This window comes from Phascolarctos cinereus, unplaced genomic scaffold (assembly GCF_003287225.1).
Source record: "Phascolarctos cinereus isolate Bilbo 61053 unplaced genomic scaffold, phaCin_HiC Scaffold_5;HRSCAF=322, whole genome shotgun sequence".
Taxonomy (NCBI): Eukaryota; Metazoa; Chordata; class Mammalia; order Diprotodontia; family Phascolarctidae; genus Phascolarctos; species Phascolarctos cinereus.
The window spans coordinates 218,331,599-218,349,694 of record NW_027555958.1 but is presented as its reverse complement, the minus strand read 5'-3'; the positions used below and the strand labels follow the sequence as shown (position 1 = coordinate 218,349,694).

Below are 18,096 nucleotides of genomic sequence, written 5' to 3'. Positions count from 1 at the left end.
AATTAATTATCAATTCACTTTTGAAACCCATAATCTAGATGTTATTCTATTAGAACCAATAATCTTTCCACAAAGCATCATATTTGAAAACCATGCTAAGGTGTAGAGTTCCAGAGGTCACAACACAACAATACCCTATTCATGCTATAAAAGTCTCATGTTGACATCCCTAGTCACCATATGACTGATAGATCATTTTATTTCAAAACCTAAACATTCACCTATAGTTGATTTTGTCATCATCTACATGATGAATCACAAATTATTTCTCTGTCTCTTGCCTCTCTTCTTCTGTCTCTGTCTGTCTGTCTCTCTCCTTTCTTCCTTTCTTCACTTTCTTTCTTTGGAGTACATAAATTATTTTTCAAACTTGCTCCCTCTAAAACATATGCCTCTAAGATTTTTTTTACGGGGGTGGCAATCTCAACCTGTGATTTCAACATATAGAAAACTCAGTGCAGAAAGTCCCTTTGATGATGAAGTACAAACAATTTGTCTGTAACTTATGGCCTTAGGGTGCTGCCTGGGCATTGACTTGCCCACATCACGTAGCTAGTAAGTGTCAGATGCAGGACTCAAACACATGTATTTTTGACTCCCAGGTCAGTCCTCTATCCCAGTCACTATCCCCAGACAATATAAGTCAATCTGTTCAAACTATTGAATAGTCAGTTGAAGTGGAGATGTTGACCAACCACTTCTCACCGAGGTTAGAAAGGGGGACAATGGGCTTCAATTGTTATAAGGGGGTACAAATTAGACATAAAGTTGAACTTTTTATGGGAAAGAGGAGATATGATTTCATTTTGGTAGGAAGCTCCCAATAAGGAAATTCTCTCTACCAATGCAGACCTAAAACGTTCTGCAACTTACAATCACAGGGAATTGCCTGGAGAACTGAAAGTTTAAGTTAGAAGGAAGCCCAAAATCACATCCCATATGTGTCAGAGGCAGGATCGAATCCAGGTTTTCCTGGCTTCGAGACCAGCTCTCTATCCACTATGTCAATTTCTTTCCACGTAAAAGGAGGGAGTTGGTGTCTATAATCCTGTAACACATTGATAAGAATAGGGGGTAGAGTTCCCTAGTTTTATGAAAAGTAACTCAAAGCATTTGCATGAAAGATACCATAATGGATCCTCAAAATCTCAGCATTGGAAGGGACCTCAGAAGTCATTGAGCTCAATCCATAAGTAAACAAGTATCCTCATTACAATATACCCAAGGATTGTCTAGGCTTTGCTTGAAGATATCTAAAACAGTTTCTAAACTGTTTTTAATCATATACCTTATCAGATAAAAAAATACACACACACACATACACACAGAGTAACCCTCCATATTCTTGTATTTACTTATTTATAAATTATATACATGTACTACCATACTAGTAATTATATACTTTATAAAAAATTATATACTTTACAAATAGGGGGAAGATGAAATAATATTTGATCCTAGACTTGATAGAGAGCCACTGGAGTTTATTGAGTAGGGGAGTGACATCATAAGATCTGATCTTTAGGACAATCACTTTGGCAGACAAATGAGGATGAATTGGAGAAGGGAGAGACTTGAGGCAGGGAACCCAGTTAGAAGGATCCAAGCAAGAGGTGAGAAAGTCTTGATATAGGCTGGTGACTGTGTGAGTAGTAATAAGGGGACAGAATAGAAAGATATTATGAAAGTAGAAATTATAAGCTTTAACAACTGATCAGCAATACTGAGATGAGTGAGAATGAGAAGTCAAAGATATAACTGAGGTTATAAAGCTGGGTGCCTGGAAAGAGGGTGGTGCCCTGAACAGAAAAAGGGTGGTTCAGAAGAGGGGTGGTTTTTAGGGGAAAAGGTAATGTAATGAGATTGGTGATACAGAACAGAACTCATCCATCTCTGGTTATCATGTGAGACCCCCTTTGGTCTGCTCAAAAAAAAAGGACAGGGTTGGGAGATATGGGGCTCTTAGTCACTGGTCTTTGCCCTAGAGGGCCAAGCCTTGCCTTCAAGGTGCATCTGCCAAAGTCACCAGGTGATCTGGGGTTAGAGAGTGAGTACAATGGCAGGAGAGAAGGCTGTGAAATTTTCCTCTTCTGCATAATTGATGCTATGAGTGCCCAGGTAGAAGCTAATGTATAACTTCCCTGAGGCTGTAACACCTGGCTCAAAAGAGGGGAGCTTAAGAGCTTGCAGAGAAGAGTGAACAGGACAGACTAGGGAGGGAAAAAGTAGTGTTGCGTTTAAAGGTAGTATGATTTGTTAGAAACAAGCCACATATTTGGCTGTGACAGGGAAGGTAGGATGAAACCCATCTTCCCATTCATAATAGCAAACTACCCAACCACTGGAGTCATATACCTCCCTGACCCAATCCCCACTTAAGAAACTCTTGCTTTTGAGAGAAGGAACTTGTAAGACAACCCTATGTGGGCTGGCCAGGTCTATTTTACTGGTCACATCAAATCTCCACATTGAAGAAGGAACATTATACATACACTGATGGTATTGGGCAAGTCCCCTGTTTGTGACATCCAGGTGAGGGTCCACACACGCTCATAGCAGGTGTTTAGATCTTTCTGCACCTTAAAGTCACTGACATTGAAGAACTGAGCTGCAAAGGCGTCATTGCTGCCCTGTAAGAGCTCACGGAGGTCATGAGCAGAAATGTGCACAGGGATGCCTGTGGAGGAATATTTTCAAATAGTAAGCAACACAACATGAAATAACTCACCACAGAGGGCAAGTGCAACTGAGAGCAAAAGCCAAGTCTGCTGGAATAGTCCTGGGTCCTCAAAGTGGAAATTCAAGAGAACCACTGAATCCAATTTTGAGTTCCTTCTCACTAGGAAAATGTCATTTCATAGTGATATTAACTCAATGCCTTTAATCAGCTAGTTGGTGCGGTGGATAGAGCACTGGGCCTAGAGACAGGAAGACCTGAGTTCAAATCCAGCCTCAGACACTTATTAGAAGTGTGATCTTGGGCAAGTCACATGGCCTCTGCTTGCTTTGGTTTCCTCATCTGTAAAATAGAGGTAATAATTGCATCTACCTCCTAAAGTTGTTGTGAAAATCAAATAAAATAATGTTTGTAAAGCTCTTAGCACAGTGCCCATAATAGGCATTATGTAAATGTGATCTGTAATGATGAGATGATGATCATTATTGTTGTTGTTGCTTCAGTTGTATCCAATTCTCCGTGACCCCATTTGGGATTCTCTTGGAAAAGATACCAGAGTGGTATCTACAACTCATTTTACAGATGAGGAACTGAGGCAAATAGGGACAAGTGACTTGCCCAGGGACACACAGCTAGTAGTATCTGAGGCAGATTTGAACTCAAGTAGATGAGTCTTCCTGACTCCAGGCCAGGGACTCTATCCACTGTACCACCTAGCAGCCCACATGATGATCATTACCGCATTAATAATAATAATAATAGCTCATATTTACATAGCATTTGAAGGTTTGCAATGCACTTTCAAAACATTAATTTACTTTGTTGTCAGAATGACCCTGGGAGTTAGGTGCTATCATTATCCCCAATTTACAGGTGAGGAAATTGGGGCTGAGAGAGGTTGAGCAATTTGCTGCACAGACAGAGAACATATGAGGCAGAGGGATTGCAATCCAGGCTTGCCCTTCTCCAAAGCTGACATGCTATGCAATGTCTCTCTCATGGCACAAAGTGTCATACAAGACAAACCCATATAATGCCACCAACCCTGTAATCACATTTCAGATGTCATGTTCAAGTCTTGAAAACTAAATTAAATTTCAGCACGTATTTGTGCTGAAAAATCAAAAGTGACCTTAGGAAAAGTAAAAGAACTGACCACCTTTCATATGGTCACACATCAGCGGACACCTGTGTTGTAGAGTAAAAAAATCTGGCTTTGGGGTCAGGGGGTCTCAGTCTGAATCCTGGTTCTGCCATTTCTGCCTGTGAGATCTTGGGCAGGGCATTTAACATCCCTGGGCCTCATCTTCCTCATCTGCAAAATGATGGAAGTTGAGATAGACCAGTGGTTCTTAACCTGGGTCAATGAACTAGTTTGTTTAGATGAAGGACAGACAGATAGACAGACAGATACCTATGTTTCAATATCACTGGTTTCCCTTGTAATGCTCTGTATCTTATTTTATGCGTTTACAAACATTACTCTGAGAGGGCATCCATTGCCAAAAGGGACCCATGATACACTCAAAAAAAAAAAAGATTAAGAATCCCCAAACTAGAGGGGATCTAGTTAGATGAAATGAGGAGGTTTAGTGAGATAACTTTTTTTTTTGGTAAAGCAATTGGGGTTAAATGACTTGCCCAGAGTCAAACAGCTAGTGAATGTTTTATGTCTGAGGCCGGATTTGAACTCAGATCCTCCTGACTCTAGGGCCAGTGCTCTATCCACTGTGCCGCCTAGCTGCCCCTGAGATAACTTTTAAAATTCCTGCCACATCTACATCCTATGATCCTATGACCTTCCCTTTTCATGTTACCTCATTTGATCCTTACAGCAGTAAAGTTGGTGTAATTATTATCCCCATTTTACAGATGAGGAAATAGAGGCAGAGAAAGGTTAAGTAAGTTGCCCAGGATCATACACGTCCAGAAAGAGGTAGAATTTGTTCTCAGATCTTTTTGACTCCCAGACCAGGGAGTCTATCTGCTATGTATGTCACTTTGCTGTCTCTAGGTAAGCTATTATTAGTATTATTATGAATATATATCTTAAAATTAGATATATAGATAATTGCTATAGATAGATGGATGATCTAGATATAGATGAGATAGAGCATTTATTAAGCCTTTAGTGTGTGCCAATTTTAAAAGCAGAAACACCCCATGTGCAGTTTCCTCTTTACCAGGTATCACTGTCTTGGGAAGCTGGATCTGAAAATATCCTCCTAAAGGTGGGCTTATCCTTTGCAGTCGCTGGATTGTCACATTGACCCCTCTTAGGTCTTCATCTGCTTCTTCCCGTGGCAAGTAGCTATTGAACATCAGAGACAAAGGAATCAATAGCAAGAAACCCAAAGCAAGAAGTACTTGAACCCTCAGCAAGCCAAGGAAACCCCCATGATACTTGGTCATAAAACAAATCTGAACCATGGTGATGGCCATGTGGAAATACTAGGGGAGAAAGAAAGGGATTAAATGACCAAGAGTCCTTCTGACTTTCATCTCAAGATGAGTTAGATGGCAGATGCTAGGACCCTCTCCAAAGGCAGGTAATTTAACATGGACCCTGGAGCTGTGGGACTTATGGAAAAAGAGTGATTACCTGATTCAGGAGTTCAGAATCAAGAGACGGAGTATCTACTTTATTTGAATACCAAGGAAAGAATTTCAAAACCCTATTTTAGTCAGTCAACAAGTTCCTATTGTATTAAAATCTATGGATACAAAGAAAAGCAAAAACCTAGTCCCTGCCTTCAGGAAACTCATATCTTAACAGGGAAGACAAGTAAAAAGTATATAAACAAGATATATACGATATAAATGGAAGATAATCTTAGAGGAAAGACACTAGCAGTGGGGTAGGGAGTATTGGGGGGATGGGGTGGGGAGTGCATTGAAGGAAGAGGCTTCCTGCAGTAAATGGGATTTAAACTGAGTCTAGTTGGAAGCCAGGGAAGCCAAGAAGTGAGGAGGGAGAGCATTCCAGGCATGGTAGGGTGAGACTGGGGAGGGGGGTGGACGGGAAATGAAAAGGCACAGATTCAAGAGGCGGAATGTCATACGGAAGGAATAGCAAGCAGACCAGTGTTACTGGATTGTTAGAAGGGGAGAAAAGTGTAAGAAGACCAGAAAGGTAGGACAGGACCAGGTTGTAAAAATACCATACAAAGAAGGGAATTTTTATTTGACCCTGGTGATAACAAGGAGCCATCATCATTATGATTTATGGTGGATTATAACAGTTTTTGCTCCTGGCCTGTGCCTTTGGACAAACCAGGTCCCCTCTCTGGATCTTGGTTTTCTCATCTGAAAAACTAGGATGCTATATCATAGACCTGGAGCTAGAAGGGATCTCAGAGGTCATCCAGTTTAACCTTCTTATTTTACAGATAAGGAAACTGAGACCAACAAAGGTTAAATGACTTAAGCACTAAATGTCAGAGGCAGGATTTGGACTTGGGTCCTCTGACCCCAGAGCCAGTGGTCTTCTCATTGTACCACTCTAAATTAAAGGAATTTATGAACTTTGAAATTAAAAAAAAATTTAATCAATGTTACAATTTTTAAAAATCTACTTACAAACATCCATAGCACCTAATAAATAGCCAACTCCTTAACTTCCATTTGTTTTTATGATTACACAAATATATCTCTTACATCAATTCAGTCACTTTTTTCATAACAGGACTGCAGTAATTCCATGTATGACTGACTTCTGGGTCAATTGCTCTAGTTATCTGAATTCATCCACTCTTCCCTTTTAAAGGGGTATTTGGACGGTCACTGTACCAAAGGACATGAGGTTAGAGTGAGTTAAATACAGGCAGTCATGCTGTCAACATTTCTCTATAATAGTAGATCCCCAAGACATGAAAGGTAAGAGAATTCCTTTTGGTACAGAAAAGGGTGAGGCATCTGGGTTCTACTCATCTTACAAAGGTTTGGGTAAGTTGTTGTCCTATAATGGGACTGGCTTGAAAGTCAAAAGACTTAGGTTTAAGTGTGGGTTCTTTCATTTACTTCCTGTGTAACTTTGGACAAGTTGCTTTACAAAGTTCAACAAGGACATCCTGGTATTAGACTGTTGAAAGACTTCAGTTTGAATGCCACTTTGCATTTATTACTTGTGTGACCTTATGAGGCCACTCTGGGCCTTAGTTTCCTATAAAATGAGGGGGTTGGACTAGATGATCTCAGAGTTTCCTCTGTGTCTAAAACTACAATTCTATGAAAATAGCATCTTTATTTCTCTTAACAGCAGGTAGGGAAATAAAGTGCTTGTGGAGTTTTGGTGCCATCTAGTGGTTATTATAGGGAGGACCAACTTTTTTTTTTTCTTAAGTGAAAGCAGTTAAGAATGGAAGACCTAGATAGAAATCCTAATAAAGTGGAAAACAACAGTATTGTGACTTTCTTCTAAGTCCAGGACATGAAAAGAATGGATTTTACTTTATAAAAAGTTACATCACAAAGTAGGAGTGTCTAAATACTGACTAATGCAATGACCCATCACAATTCCAGAAGACCAATAATAAAGAGTGCTACCCTCTCCCAGACAGAGAAATGAATTCAAAGTGTGGAACTGGACATAAGTTATTTGAGAGTTTGTTTTGCTTTACTATGGATATTTGTTAGAAGGGTTTTATTCTACTTTTTTTTTCTAATTGGGTTACAGGGAGACAGTTGGGAAGCAAACGGGAATAGGGAAAGAGTTGCCACCAAAAAGAAAAGGAAAAGTAAAATAAGAGGACAGTTGATGAATTTTAAATGCACAGAAGAGAACAGAAGGACCACAGACAAGCAGGGCAGATTTGAAAACGACATCTTGAATTTATTATATAATTAAGAAAAGAAAACAGCACATGATCGAGATTTATAGCTTCATATGAAAAGATAGATAGATAGATAGATAGATAGATAGATAGATAGATAGATGGATGGACAGAGGGACAGAAACTATATTCTCCAAAAAATACAAGCCCCTATTGGGAAATGACTGGAGTCATAGTATATGGGTTTGAATTACTGTAGAAAATTGGAAAATAGAAAATGTTCTATGACCATTTCTTGAGGATGTTGTTAAGGGGATTTTTTGAGGTATATTTGGACTCAATGGTTTCCAAAGTTCCTTCCAACTCTGAAACTATGTGATTCTGCTACTTTTGTGACCTTATGCAAGTCAGATCACCACAATTTCCTCATCTATAAAGTAAACTAGATGATTTTAGCATCATAGCTTTAGGGCTAAAAGGAACCATAGAGGTTATCTAGTCCTCATTGTAGGCAGTTAGGTGACACAGTGAATAGAATCAGGAAAATCTGAGTTCAAATCTGACCACAGACACTAGTTTTGTGACCTTAGGGAAGTCACTTAACCCTGTTTACCTCAGTTTCTTCATCTGTAAAATGAGCTGAAGGAAATGACAAAACCACTCCAGTATCTTTACCAAGAAAACCCAAAAAAGAGTCACAAAGAGTTGGATGTCACTGAAACAACTAAACAACAACAATCCTCATTTTATATGTGAGAAGTGAAGTGTTTTACACGAGGTCACACAGGCCATGTGTGACAGAAACAGAATTGGAACCCATATCCTTTGACTCCAAATCCAGTTATTTTTCCACTGCTACACACGACTGCCTGTGGGTTCCTTTCAATTCTAAATCAATGATCTTAATGGTAACCAAGAAGGTTGGTTTTCAGAGGTGGTGGGGGGGAAGCTGATTTCTGCATCCAAAGAGCACAGAATTTAAGAGTTTGGAGGAACCTCAGCAATCCCCCGTCCAATCCATTCACAAAAGGAATCTCTACTATAACACGCCCAACTAACTGTGAACACTGAGGAGGCACAAGGAAATAGAGGCCCTCCCTACCAAGGCTGAATGAGAGGAAGTTCGCTGCCACAGCCTGCCAGCCATAGGGTTATGTTGTAGGTTGGTGGGACTCCAGTCACAGAAAGGGATTCGATGAGCTTCCCCCCTGGCCGAGCTGTTCTGGCGTTGATTTGGGAAACTGAAAGAAAAAAAAGAAAGAAAATAAGCACCACAAATCAAAAAGTGACTACTGATGGGAAACTCCATGCTGTGAGAAAGCCCCTTGTGGCCATACCAAGTTCCAAAACAATCAGTCAGTCAATAAGCATTTAATGGGGATACAGAGAAAGGGAAAAGAGAAAATATCCACACAAAACAGGGGTGCCCCTCCATATATAAAACCCTTACTAATGTAATTGGAGCATGTAGTGGATAGAGTGCCTGGTCTGGAGTTGGGAAGACTCATCTTCCTGAGTTCAAATCTGTGCAACCCTGGGCAAGTCACTTAACCCTTTTGGCCTCAGTTTCCTCATCTGTAAAATGAGCTGAAGAAAGAAATGACAAATCGCTCCAGTAGCTTTGCAAAGAAAACCCCAAAAAGGATCATGAGGAGTTGGACGTGAACAATAACAATTCAATTGGAGGGGAACGGACGGATGAACTGCCTGTGGCACCTGACAGGTCAGTACCAGGAGAAAAATGTGAAATTAAGTTTCTATCATAACCAGGCTGAGATGCTTTAAGATCACAGTTGAATAACTTTACTGCCAATGCCTCTATAATGGAGGCATAGACTTGAATGTAATCAACAAATATGCTTTTTGATGGCCTGCTCCCCCTTCATTCTATCCTCTCCTTACAGTTTCTGAGAAGCCTGTCCTGTGCCTGCTCAGGAATACCAACAGAGAACACTGACCTAGTATAATAGAATTCTGGAGTATTTGATCATCCAAAAAGTGCCATATTGGTCTTAATGTAAGCTCCTTGGTGGTAGGAATGGTTTCATTTTTACCTTAATGTTCGCAGCTCAAGTATAGTGTCTAGAATACAGCAGGTGCTTAATAAATGCTTCTTGGTTGGTTGATTGATTGATAGGTCAAACTTTCCTTCCTAGAAGTAGCATTCCTAAAATATAGGTGCTACTTATAATCATTGCCATAGTACCATAAGTAAAACCTAAGCCTCTCTGGTCTTCCTGTAGTACAGGGGCAAGTCACAGAAACCCAGCCTATTTCTGATGGCTACTGCTGCAGAAGGCAAGAGAAACAAAGTCAGGGGCTATTTGCATACCTATCCCAAGTCCCTTACAAATAAGAACCTTGCTGCAAAGCTTGCCTCACCTCTCTATCCCTTACACTCAGCTCTATCCTTGAATCTGCTGGAAACTTGGAGCTAGAGGTCATCCCTGGGATTCTCTTCCCCAAAGAGATTCAGCCTTGTACTAAAGGTAGAGTCTTATATTCCCATCCATGGATTGATGAAACAAAGGCTGTGGCTTGCAGCTGCTAAGGTGGTAAAAGGCAATGTGTTGTAGTGGATAAAAAGATAACCTTGGACCTGGTTCAAATCCTGTCTCTGCCATATAGTAGCTGTGTAACAATGGGCAAGTCACTTAACCTCTCAGGGCCCACAAGCAATGGAGATGACATGCTGTCATGTTCAAGTGAAGAAAGAACCCCACATCAGAGGGGTTAAACTCCAGGCCCTAGAGTAAAACTCCAGGATGAGGCCAAACCAGATTAAAATGTAATTAGGAAATGCAATAAAATAAATAAAAATATAATTAAACAGAGATAATGTTAATTTATGGTTTTCTAAGTCAATAGGCACCTGTAGGAAATCCATTTCTATTTGACACTACTGCCCTACACCAATGAAATCATGGAACTCCTTGTCCAATAAAGAGTTTATTTATACTTACATATACAAATGTATGTGATAGAGAAAGAAAGAAAGAGGGATGAATAGATAAATAATAAAAAGATGGACAGGCATATAGATACAGTGATAGAAAATATATAGCATACCCATCAGTCTACTGTCTCCCAACCTGACACTAACAGGCTGTGTCCTCATGGAAGGAACTACTCTATGGGTCCCCAGTCCTCAAGTTATAGCTCATAAGCCCCAACTGGTGATTTTTAATTCCAACCAGTAGATAGGAATAGCTCAAAGCATAGACATTGACTAATATAATAAAAATAAGAACAGTGCTACAAAGCATTGCCCCTATTAACCCATTGTAGGATGTGTTCTCCAGCAAATATATATGACATCACTGAGGAAAGTACACATAAACTAAAAGTCACTGATAGTGAGGCATACACATTGGAAACACATGAGGCCATGTATCTGGTGCTGCAGACCCCTAATATCCTTTCTCTTCTTGTGTCATCCTCACCATTCGCCCCACTAGATGCAATGTCTCTGCTGGACAGATTGTTGAGCAGGGCTCTCTGAGCCTGCTTCTCTCCATAGCTCAACTCCCAGCTGCCAGGGCTAATTTTCCCTTTAATATATGATTGGCTTTTCTCTACTGCCAGGAATCATGCTTCTTGAAGCTGCTTCTTGTCCATACTAGCTTTCTTGCTCTCTCTCTATTCCATGCTAGATGCAGTAAGTTTCCTATTTGTGGGCTGCCCTATTCATTGCAAGATGTCATGGCCAATGCAGGAAAAAAAAAAAGAGAAATCTTTCCTCTTGCTGCTTTCTGGGATAGAATCAGAGGTCATACTCCACACAGCTGATTCCTGCTTCAAATATTCATTGGCGCTCTCTCTCTCTCTCTCTCTCTCTCTCTCTCTCTCTCTCTCTCTCTCTCTCTCTCTCTCTCTCTCTCTCGTCTAACAAACTTATTTTTTAATGTCCACCAGGGATATAACCAATCTTCAGCCAGTCATTGACCAGCTACCCTGGGTTTGAATCCTTCTTTAGGTATTCACTGGCTGTGTGATCTCATAAAGCTTCTCTGAACCTCAGTCTCTTTAGCTTTAAAAATGAGGATATTAACAGCACTTATGTCACAGAGTGTTGAGAAGAGCAAATGAGATAAAACATAAAATGCTTTGCAAATTTCAAAACACTATGTAAATATTAGTTATTATTATCTGTTCTGGGCTGCCATAAATTTATCTAACTACTTGAAGAAAACCTCTTAACACTCCAAAAGAAGAGAGCAAAGTAGGGGTTCCTTTAACACATTAACACCTCATTACCTCTTTTATCTACCCCTAATTTCTATTCATTAGGTCAACTGGGCTGAGGATTGAAGGACTCCATACCTACATATATAAATATGTTTATAGGTCTCCTTTCAAAAGATTTAAGGGCACAGCCTCTCTTTAGACCAATACACTGTTATTTACTAAGTAACTACAATTTAGCCAGCACTATGATTGGTACAATAGAGATTACGAATGAAATAAAAAATAACATCTGCACTCAAATGTTCACCTTCTAATTAGAAAGACAAAACTTACCCTAGAAAATTCTGTAGATGGCTCAAGACTCTATAATTCAATAGTAAATCTCGTGGTACACATCACTGTCAACGTTCCTGATATTTTTTTTGGTTTGTTATGAGCACATGACTGACAAGTGCAGTGTACTATGAAGACTAAGTGTATATGGAGAGAGTTTACTGTGTAAACCAAATGCAATTTCAGACAAAGTTAATCTGACATATTTAATGGGATATGTGTTTACTGGGAGGGGTGAGATAAAAAAGAAGAGACAAAGGAGACAGAAGGGCAGGGGAGCCAGAAATGCCCGTTGTCATAGATGCCAAGGGAGGTATGAGGTTTCTTGTAACTGGATCTAGGGGCTAATTGTACTGTATGTAAATAGACATAAATAGCAAACCTGATGACTGTAATTAGTATTACACGACCCAAACAACTGTTTACTTAAGCTCTTTTCCTTGTGTCAGTTTTCCTTGTATATATATAATTAGTGACAAGGTTGACAATTCTCCCTGATTTCACTTAATCTTTAGGGTCAAAATCACACAAACATTAAGAGATAAAAGTCCTGGCGGGGTTTTTATGTTTCTAATCCAACCACCTCTAGGCCCAGAGTGAAATGCCATTCAATCTCATTTGGATTCCTTACCTGAGCCAATCCATCCTATTCTATGCCCTAGACCAGGTGTCCTGGGGCCAGAAAGTGGAGGCAGCAGAAACTCCAACCCGGAAGACCCTACTCTGCCTACTAAGCACAATTAACATACATATGTACCTGGGAGGGATAAAGGGAAAAGGGAGTTGCGAGAGACAAGGATGTGCTAGTAAATATTTGACAACCAGCTCTCTGGAGGGGAAATGTAGCATTAACACACTTTTAAGTTTAATTTGCATTATTAATATTTTTTTACTTTCTTAAGTCTAGACAACCTAGCCCTGATTTGCAGTGTTTACAGATTTTTCAAGATATAAATGTTCACACTGAAAATTTAACAATCAGCTTATCTCTCCTGAGTCAGTCAGAGGTGGCTCTGGCACAGAGATGTCGAATTCACATCAGCATGTGGCCTTGCGAAACTGTTGAGTGCTACTGGAACCAGATTAAAATGTAATTAGGAAATGTTTAACAAAATAAATAAAAGTATAACGCAATATAGATCATGTTAAATTTTTGGTTTTCTAAATCAATATGTAGCCTGAGGGGATCCACTTCTATTTTACCTCACTCTAACACATCCCTGGGAGTTAGAGAGAAAGGCAAAGAAAAACTCAGGGGAAGGGTATTAAAGTCCAGGGAAGGGGAGGCCATCCAAGGAGGACAGGTACTCTGTCATCTGGGGAAGAAGCAAGATTTAGAATTAAAGGAGAGGTGACAAGAGCAAAGGGAAGAAAGATCCAGGCCCATATCTATCCTTCTCCTTCCCAACCATCAGGGACTATAAAAGGGCAAAAGCAGGTTTAGTCAGTCAAAGGTTTAGCAAAATTCTCTGCAAATAAAGATACCCATGCATGACCTATTGTGTCATATGCAATAAACAAACCAATAAAAAAAAAAAACCTTCCCTTGGGAGCAGTTTTGCATAATGGGTATAGCTTCAGGGCTAAAATTCAAGAAGACCTGGGTTTGAATCCTTCTTTAGGTATTCACTAGCTGTGTGATCTCATAAAGCTTCTGTGAACCTCAGTCTCCTTAGCTATAAAATTGAGGATATTAATAGCACTTACCTCACAGAGTGTTGAGAAGAGCAAATGAGATAAAACATAAAATGCTTTGCAAACTTCAAAAAGCTATGTAAATGTTAGTTAGTTATTATTATCTGTTCTGGGCTGCCATCAATTTATTTAACAGGACTTAATTCCACAATTAAAGATTTTGAAAGCTCAAAAATGCACACACCTGGAGAGTGAACACATTGTTGTGAGTGAATTTTAGTTAATGTGTAAATAAGATCCACCCTTTCCTGCTTTGAAAAGAGCTAGAAGAAAGGGCAAGTATCCAGTGTCTGAAGTGGGAAAGGGGATTTCACTGAAGAAGAGGTTGGGGAAGGGCAGAAAGGAGACATTGAAGGATGTTATTCAGGCCTTGATTTATTTTCACCCACAACCACCTGTTTTGTTTGGTTTGGTTTTTTTTTTTGTTGTTGTTTTTGAAATCTCCTTGCCCATCATAGTGCTTATGCATAATAGGCTCAAAAACATTTGTTAAATTTAATTGAACCTTGAACATACAAAAATTATCTTCCTCTGTAGTTAGGTAATGAAGCACAAAACTAAAAGAATTTCTTTCATACTCTTCGTGCCCTTCATGTCCACTGTCAATCTTATCACAACATTCCTTGCATCTGTCACCTTCTCTCCACTTGTGTAGCCACTGCTGTAGTTTTAAATTTTTCCAACTTCTTGTCTGAACTATTGGTTTTCTCATTGATCTCCCTACCCCAAGTGTCTCTCCTCTGAAATCCAACTTCCATACAACTGACAAAGTGAGTTTTGTAAAGCTCAGGCAGGTATAACCACATCATTCCTTATTTAATAAATTCCAACAACTTTCTATTAATCACTACTACTACTACTACTACTACTACTACTACTACTACTACTACTACCACCACCACCACTGCTACCACTACTGCAACTACTACTGTTACTACTACTACTGCTACTAGCTAATATCTATATAGTGCTTACCATGTGCCCGGCACTTTACATTTAATATCTCACTTGATCCTCACAACAAACCTGGGAGGTAGATGGTTTTTTATCCCAATTTTACAGATGAGGAAACTGAGACAAACAAAAGTTAAGTGACTTGTCCAGGGTCACACAACTAATAAGTGTCTAAGGCTGGATTTGAACTCAAGTCTTCCTGAATCCAGGCCCAACACTCTATTCACTCTATCTAGAATTGAATACTAACTCCTTTTTACAACCTGGCTCCAATGTTTCCAGTCTTATTACTCCCTTACTCTTTCAAAACCTCTCTTTTCACTTTAGCTGAAAGAGCTGGCTCCCTGGTTCTCACAAATGGCAAACCAGATCTGCTGTCTCCATGTCTTTCCACCAATTGTCCCTTTTGCCTAGAATGTACTTCATCTCTTAGCATCCTTAGTTCCCTTCAAAGCTCATTTCAGGTGTGCTCTCCTACACAAAATCTTTTCTGATTTCCTGCCAGCAGCTAGTGTCTTGTCCCACCACCCCTTCCCCAAAGAAAATACTTACATTTATTTTATATATTCTTATATATGTATATGTTGTCTCCCATCATAGACTATAAGTTATTTGAGGACAGGGAATCTTTCATTTCTGGTTTCTGGCTTCCTTCAAGACTCACTCAAATCTTACCTTTGACAGAAGTTTTCCCACCCCCATCCACATGTGTCCTCCCTCTGAGATTACCATCCGTATCTTCTGTATTTATCTTCTATGTAAATAATTATTTATATGTTGTCTTCATTAAAATAAGAGCTCCTTGAGGGAAGGAACAATAATGTTGCCTCTCTTTGTATCCCCAGCACTTAGCACAGCCTGTCACATAACAAGTATTTAATAAATGTTGGTGAGCAATAAATCTCTTTGTATCACCACCACCACCTAGCACAGGCTCTTAAGAAATGCTTATAGGTTGATTAGTTGGCTGATTGCGGATAATTCCCTCACTGTAAGCTATGACTATCAGTTATGGGAAAGTGAACAAGTAGGAATAGATTATTGAAAGCTAGTGTAATCAGACTTCATAAAGGAGGTGAGGTGTAATTCGATCCTTGAATAATGGGCAAAATTTGGAAAAGTACACTCAACTTCCCCACAGTATACACTCAGCCTTTAAGCTCTCCATTGTGTCTGAAGGAGATCCTCAGCCATTTCATGGGGCTTAGTCTCCTTACATTCTATTCACAGAATCAGAATCACAAAATTCAGGGTCATAAAATTCCACCTTGCCCAACCCATATGGGATGAGGAATCCCAACTGTGTTGTTCAGTCGTTTTGGTCATGTCTGACTCTTTGTGACCCCATTTGGGGGTTTCTTGGCAAAGACCTTGGAGCAGTTTATCATTTCCTTCTCCAGCTCATTTTACAGGTGAAGAACTAAGGCAAATAGGGTTAGTGACTTGCCCAGGGTCACACAGTTGGTAAGTGTCTGAGGCCACATTTGAACTCAGGAAGATGAGTCTTCCTGACTCCAGGCCTGGCACTCTATCCACTGTTGCCACCTGGCTGCTTCAGCTATAACACATCTGAAAAGTGGGCACCCAGCCTCTGCTCAAAAACCTCCAAGGAGGGGAAGCTCACCACCTCCTCAGGCAGCCATTCCACTCCATTCTACTTTTAGATAGCCCTCATTTAACATTTAGCAATCTACTTAAGCATAACAAATGTTTCATAGAGATGGATTAACCTGCCAAGTAGAAGGGGAATTTTCCTATCTTTGATAACCAAAGTTCACTTGCCTAATAAACACAAGGACTAAGGCTGATACAAAAAAACAGAAAATGGAAAAGGATAGATAAAAGGGTTCTCATCCCTACAGTTCAGTCCTAACATTTTCTTATGGGAATATGGAAAGCATCTGTGAATTTGTGAGCCCGAGGAGCTCTTGATACAGCACTTCCTTCCACCAATTAACCAAAAAGAATTGAGATGCAGATTGGGAGCTAAGCTGTACATCACAATTTCCTAGGACTTAGGGTGCACATTACTTGGGAAAAAAATAATAATTTTGATAAGCTTTATTTTGTGATAGTAATAGTCATGTTCGTGTGCTTCTACTGACACTAAGTTGACTCAGAAGTCAGAACTTGAGGATATGAGGCTGAAGTGAGCTGGTTTTCCCACTTTTAGCTAGTTCTCCATCAGCTGAGTGCTTGATTTCATGACAAACACATTTCATTTCTTTCTTTTGTTGTGCTTGTGTTACGAGGTTTACAAGAATTAATATTAGAGCAAGGAAATGTGCAAGTGTATCTCCTTAAGAGCATGGTTCAATGACTCTTAGAGATACAATAGCAATGGTGTGAGAAAGTCAAAAGCTTCAAGGATCATTCAAGCCTATAATGAAACAGGATCATTCACACCAAATGGACAGAAATGGTGAACAAAAAACAAAACATAGTGCTAAAGAGATAATAAGCTATTGCTACAAAATATCTTAATCCTCAGAAAACAAGCAGGTAAAGTGGATAGAGTGGTAAACTTAGCATCAGGAAAACCTGAGTTCAAATCCTTCAAACACTTAATAGTTGTATGACCTTGGGCAATACACTTAACCTCTCTCAGCTTCAGTTTACTCATCTCTAAAATAGGTATCTTGATAACACTTAACTCCCAGGGTTGTTGTGAAGATCAAGTGAAATAGCATATGTAAAGTGCTTTCTTAACTTAGAGTATAACATAGGATTCCTGAAGTTGGAAAAAAGAAAAAAAAAAAGCAAGAAGACCAGACGGAAAAAAATAGTTGCCAATCTTTACATAAAAAAAAAAAAATGCTTGTAATGTGCAAGACAATACGAAGACTGGAATATCAAATATTGGAGGAAAAGCAATGTTTTTGGATGAAACTTACCTTTTCATTCAAAGTGCCATTGTTAAGAGAAATGCAGGTAAGCCTGTAAGATGGGGGCATCTACCATAAAATACCCACCAAAAAAATGTTTTAAGGTGTTTTTTTTACTTCCAGCAGAGTTGCAAGACCAGTCCCTATTGAGCAAATGACAAACTCTCAGAAATCTGCTGGTATACTAATAAGCAGAATGGTTATAGAATTACAGAAATTCCTAAATGGAAATGGAATATTGCAACTTAACTATGTACCATTCCACACGTCATGAAAGGCCGAGAAGTTTATCCAAGAGAAGACAAGTATGATTTGATGGCCTACGAACTAGACAACATTTAGACAACAATGAAAATCTAATCAAGACTAGACCTAAAAAACTGGACTGCTAATCAAAGGTACTTTTCATATCCAATTGAATTAAGGTTTAGTTTCACAGTGAAGAATTAAATACAGGTTTCAAAATCTTGTTAACTCAATGCCAAATCCAGAAAATAAGTGATTACGGCAAAATGCTGGCATCTTGCATAGCAAAAGTTTTTATTTTTAAGATGTAAAAAGCCGTATTGTTTACTATAAGTCAACAGCCTTA

At 39.4% G+C, this 18,096-nt stretch overlaps 1 protein-coding gene across 1 annotated transcript in view; it reads right to left on the bottom strand.

The window, feature by feature from the left end:
• LOC110213527 (PKHD1 ciliary IPT domain containing fibrocystin/polyductin) overlaps nt 1-18,096 on the bottom strand; it is an 84,255-nt gene that overhangs the window by 43,897 nt on the left and 22,262 nt on the right. Inside the window, exons 10-12 of the mRNA XM_078155658.1 lie at nt 8,552-8,690; nt 4,861-4,988; nt 2,493-2,677 (exon numbers count right to left, since the gene is read on the bottom strand). Coding sequence (XP_078011784.1) covers nt 2,493-2,677; nt 4,861-4,988; nt 8,552-8,690 — 452 coding nt within the window. The remainder of the gene's footprint in view (nt 1-2,492; nt 2,678-4,860; nt 4,989-8,551; nt 8,691-18,096) is intronic.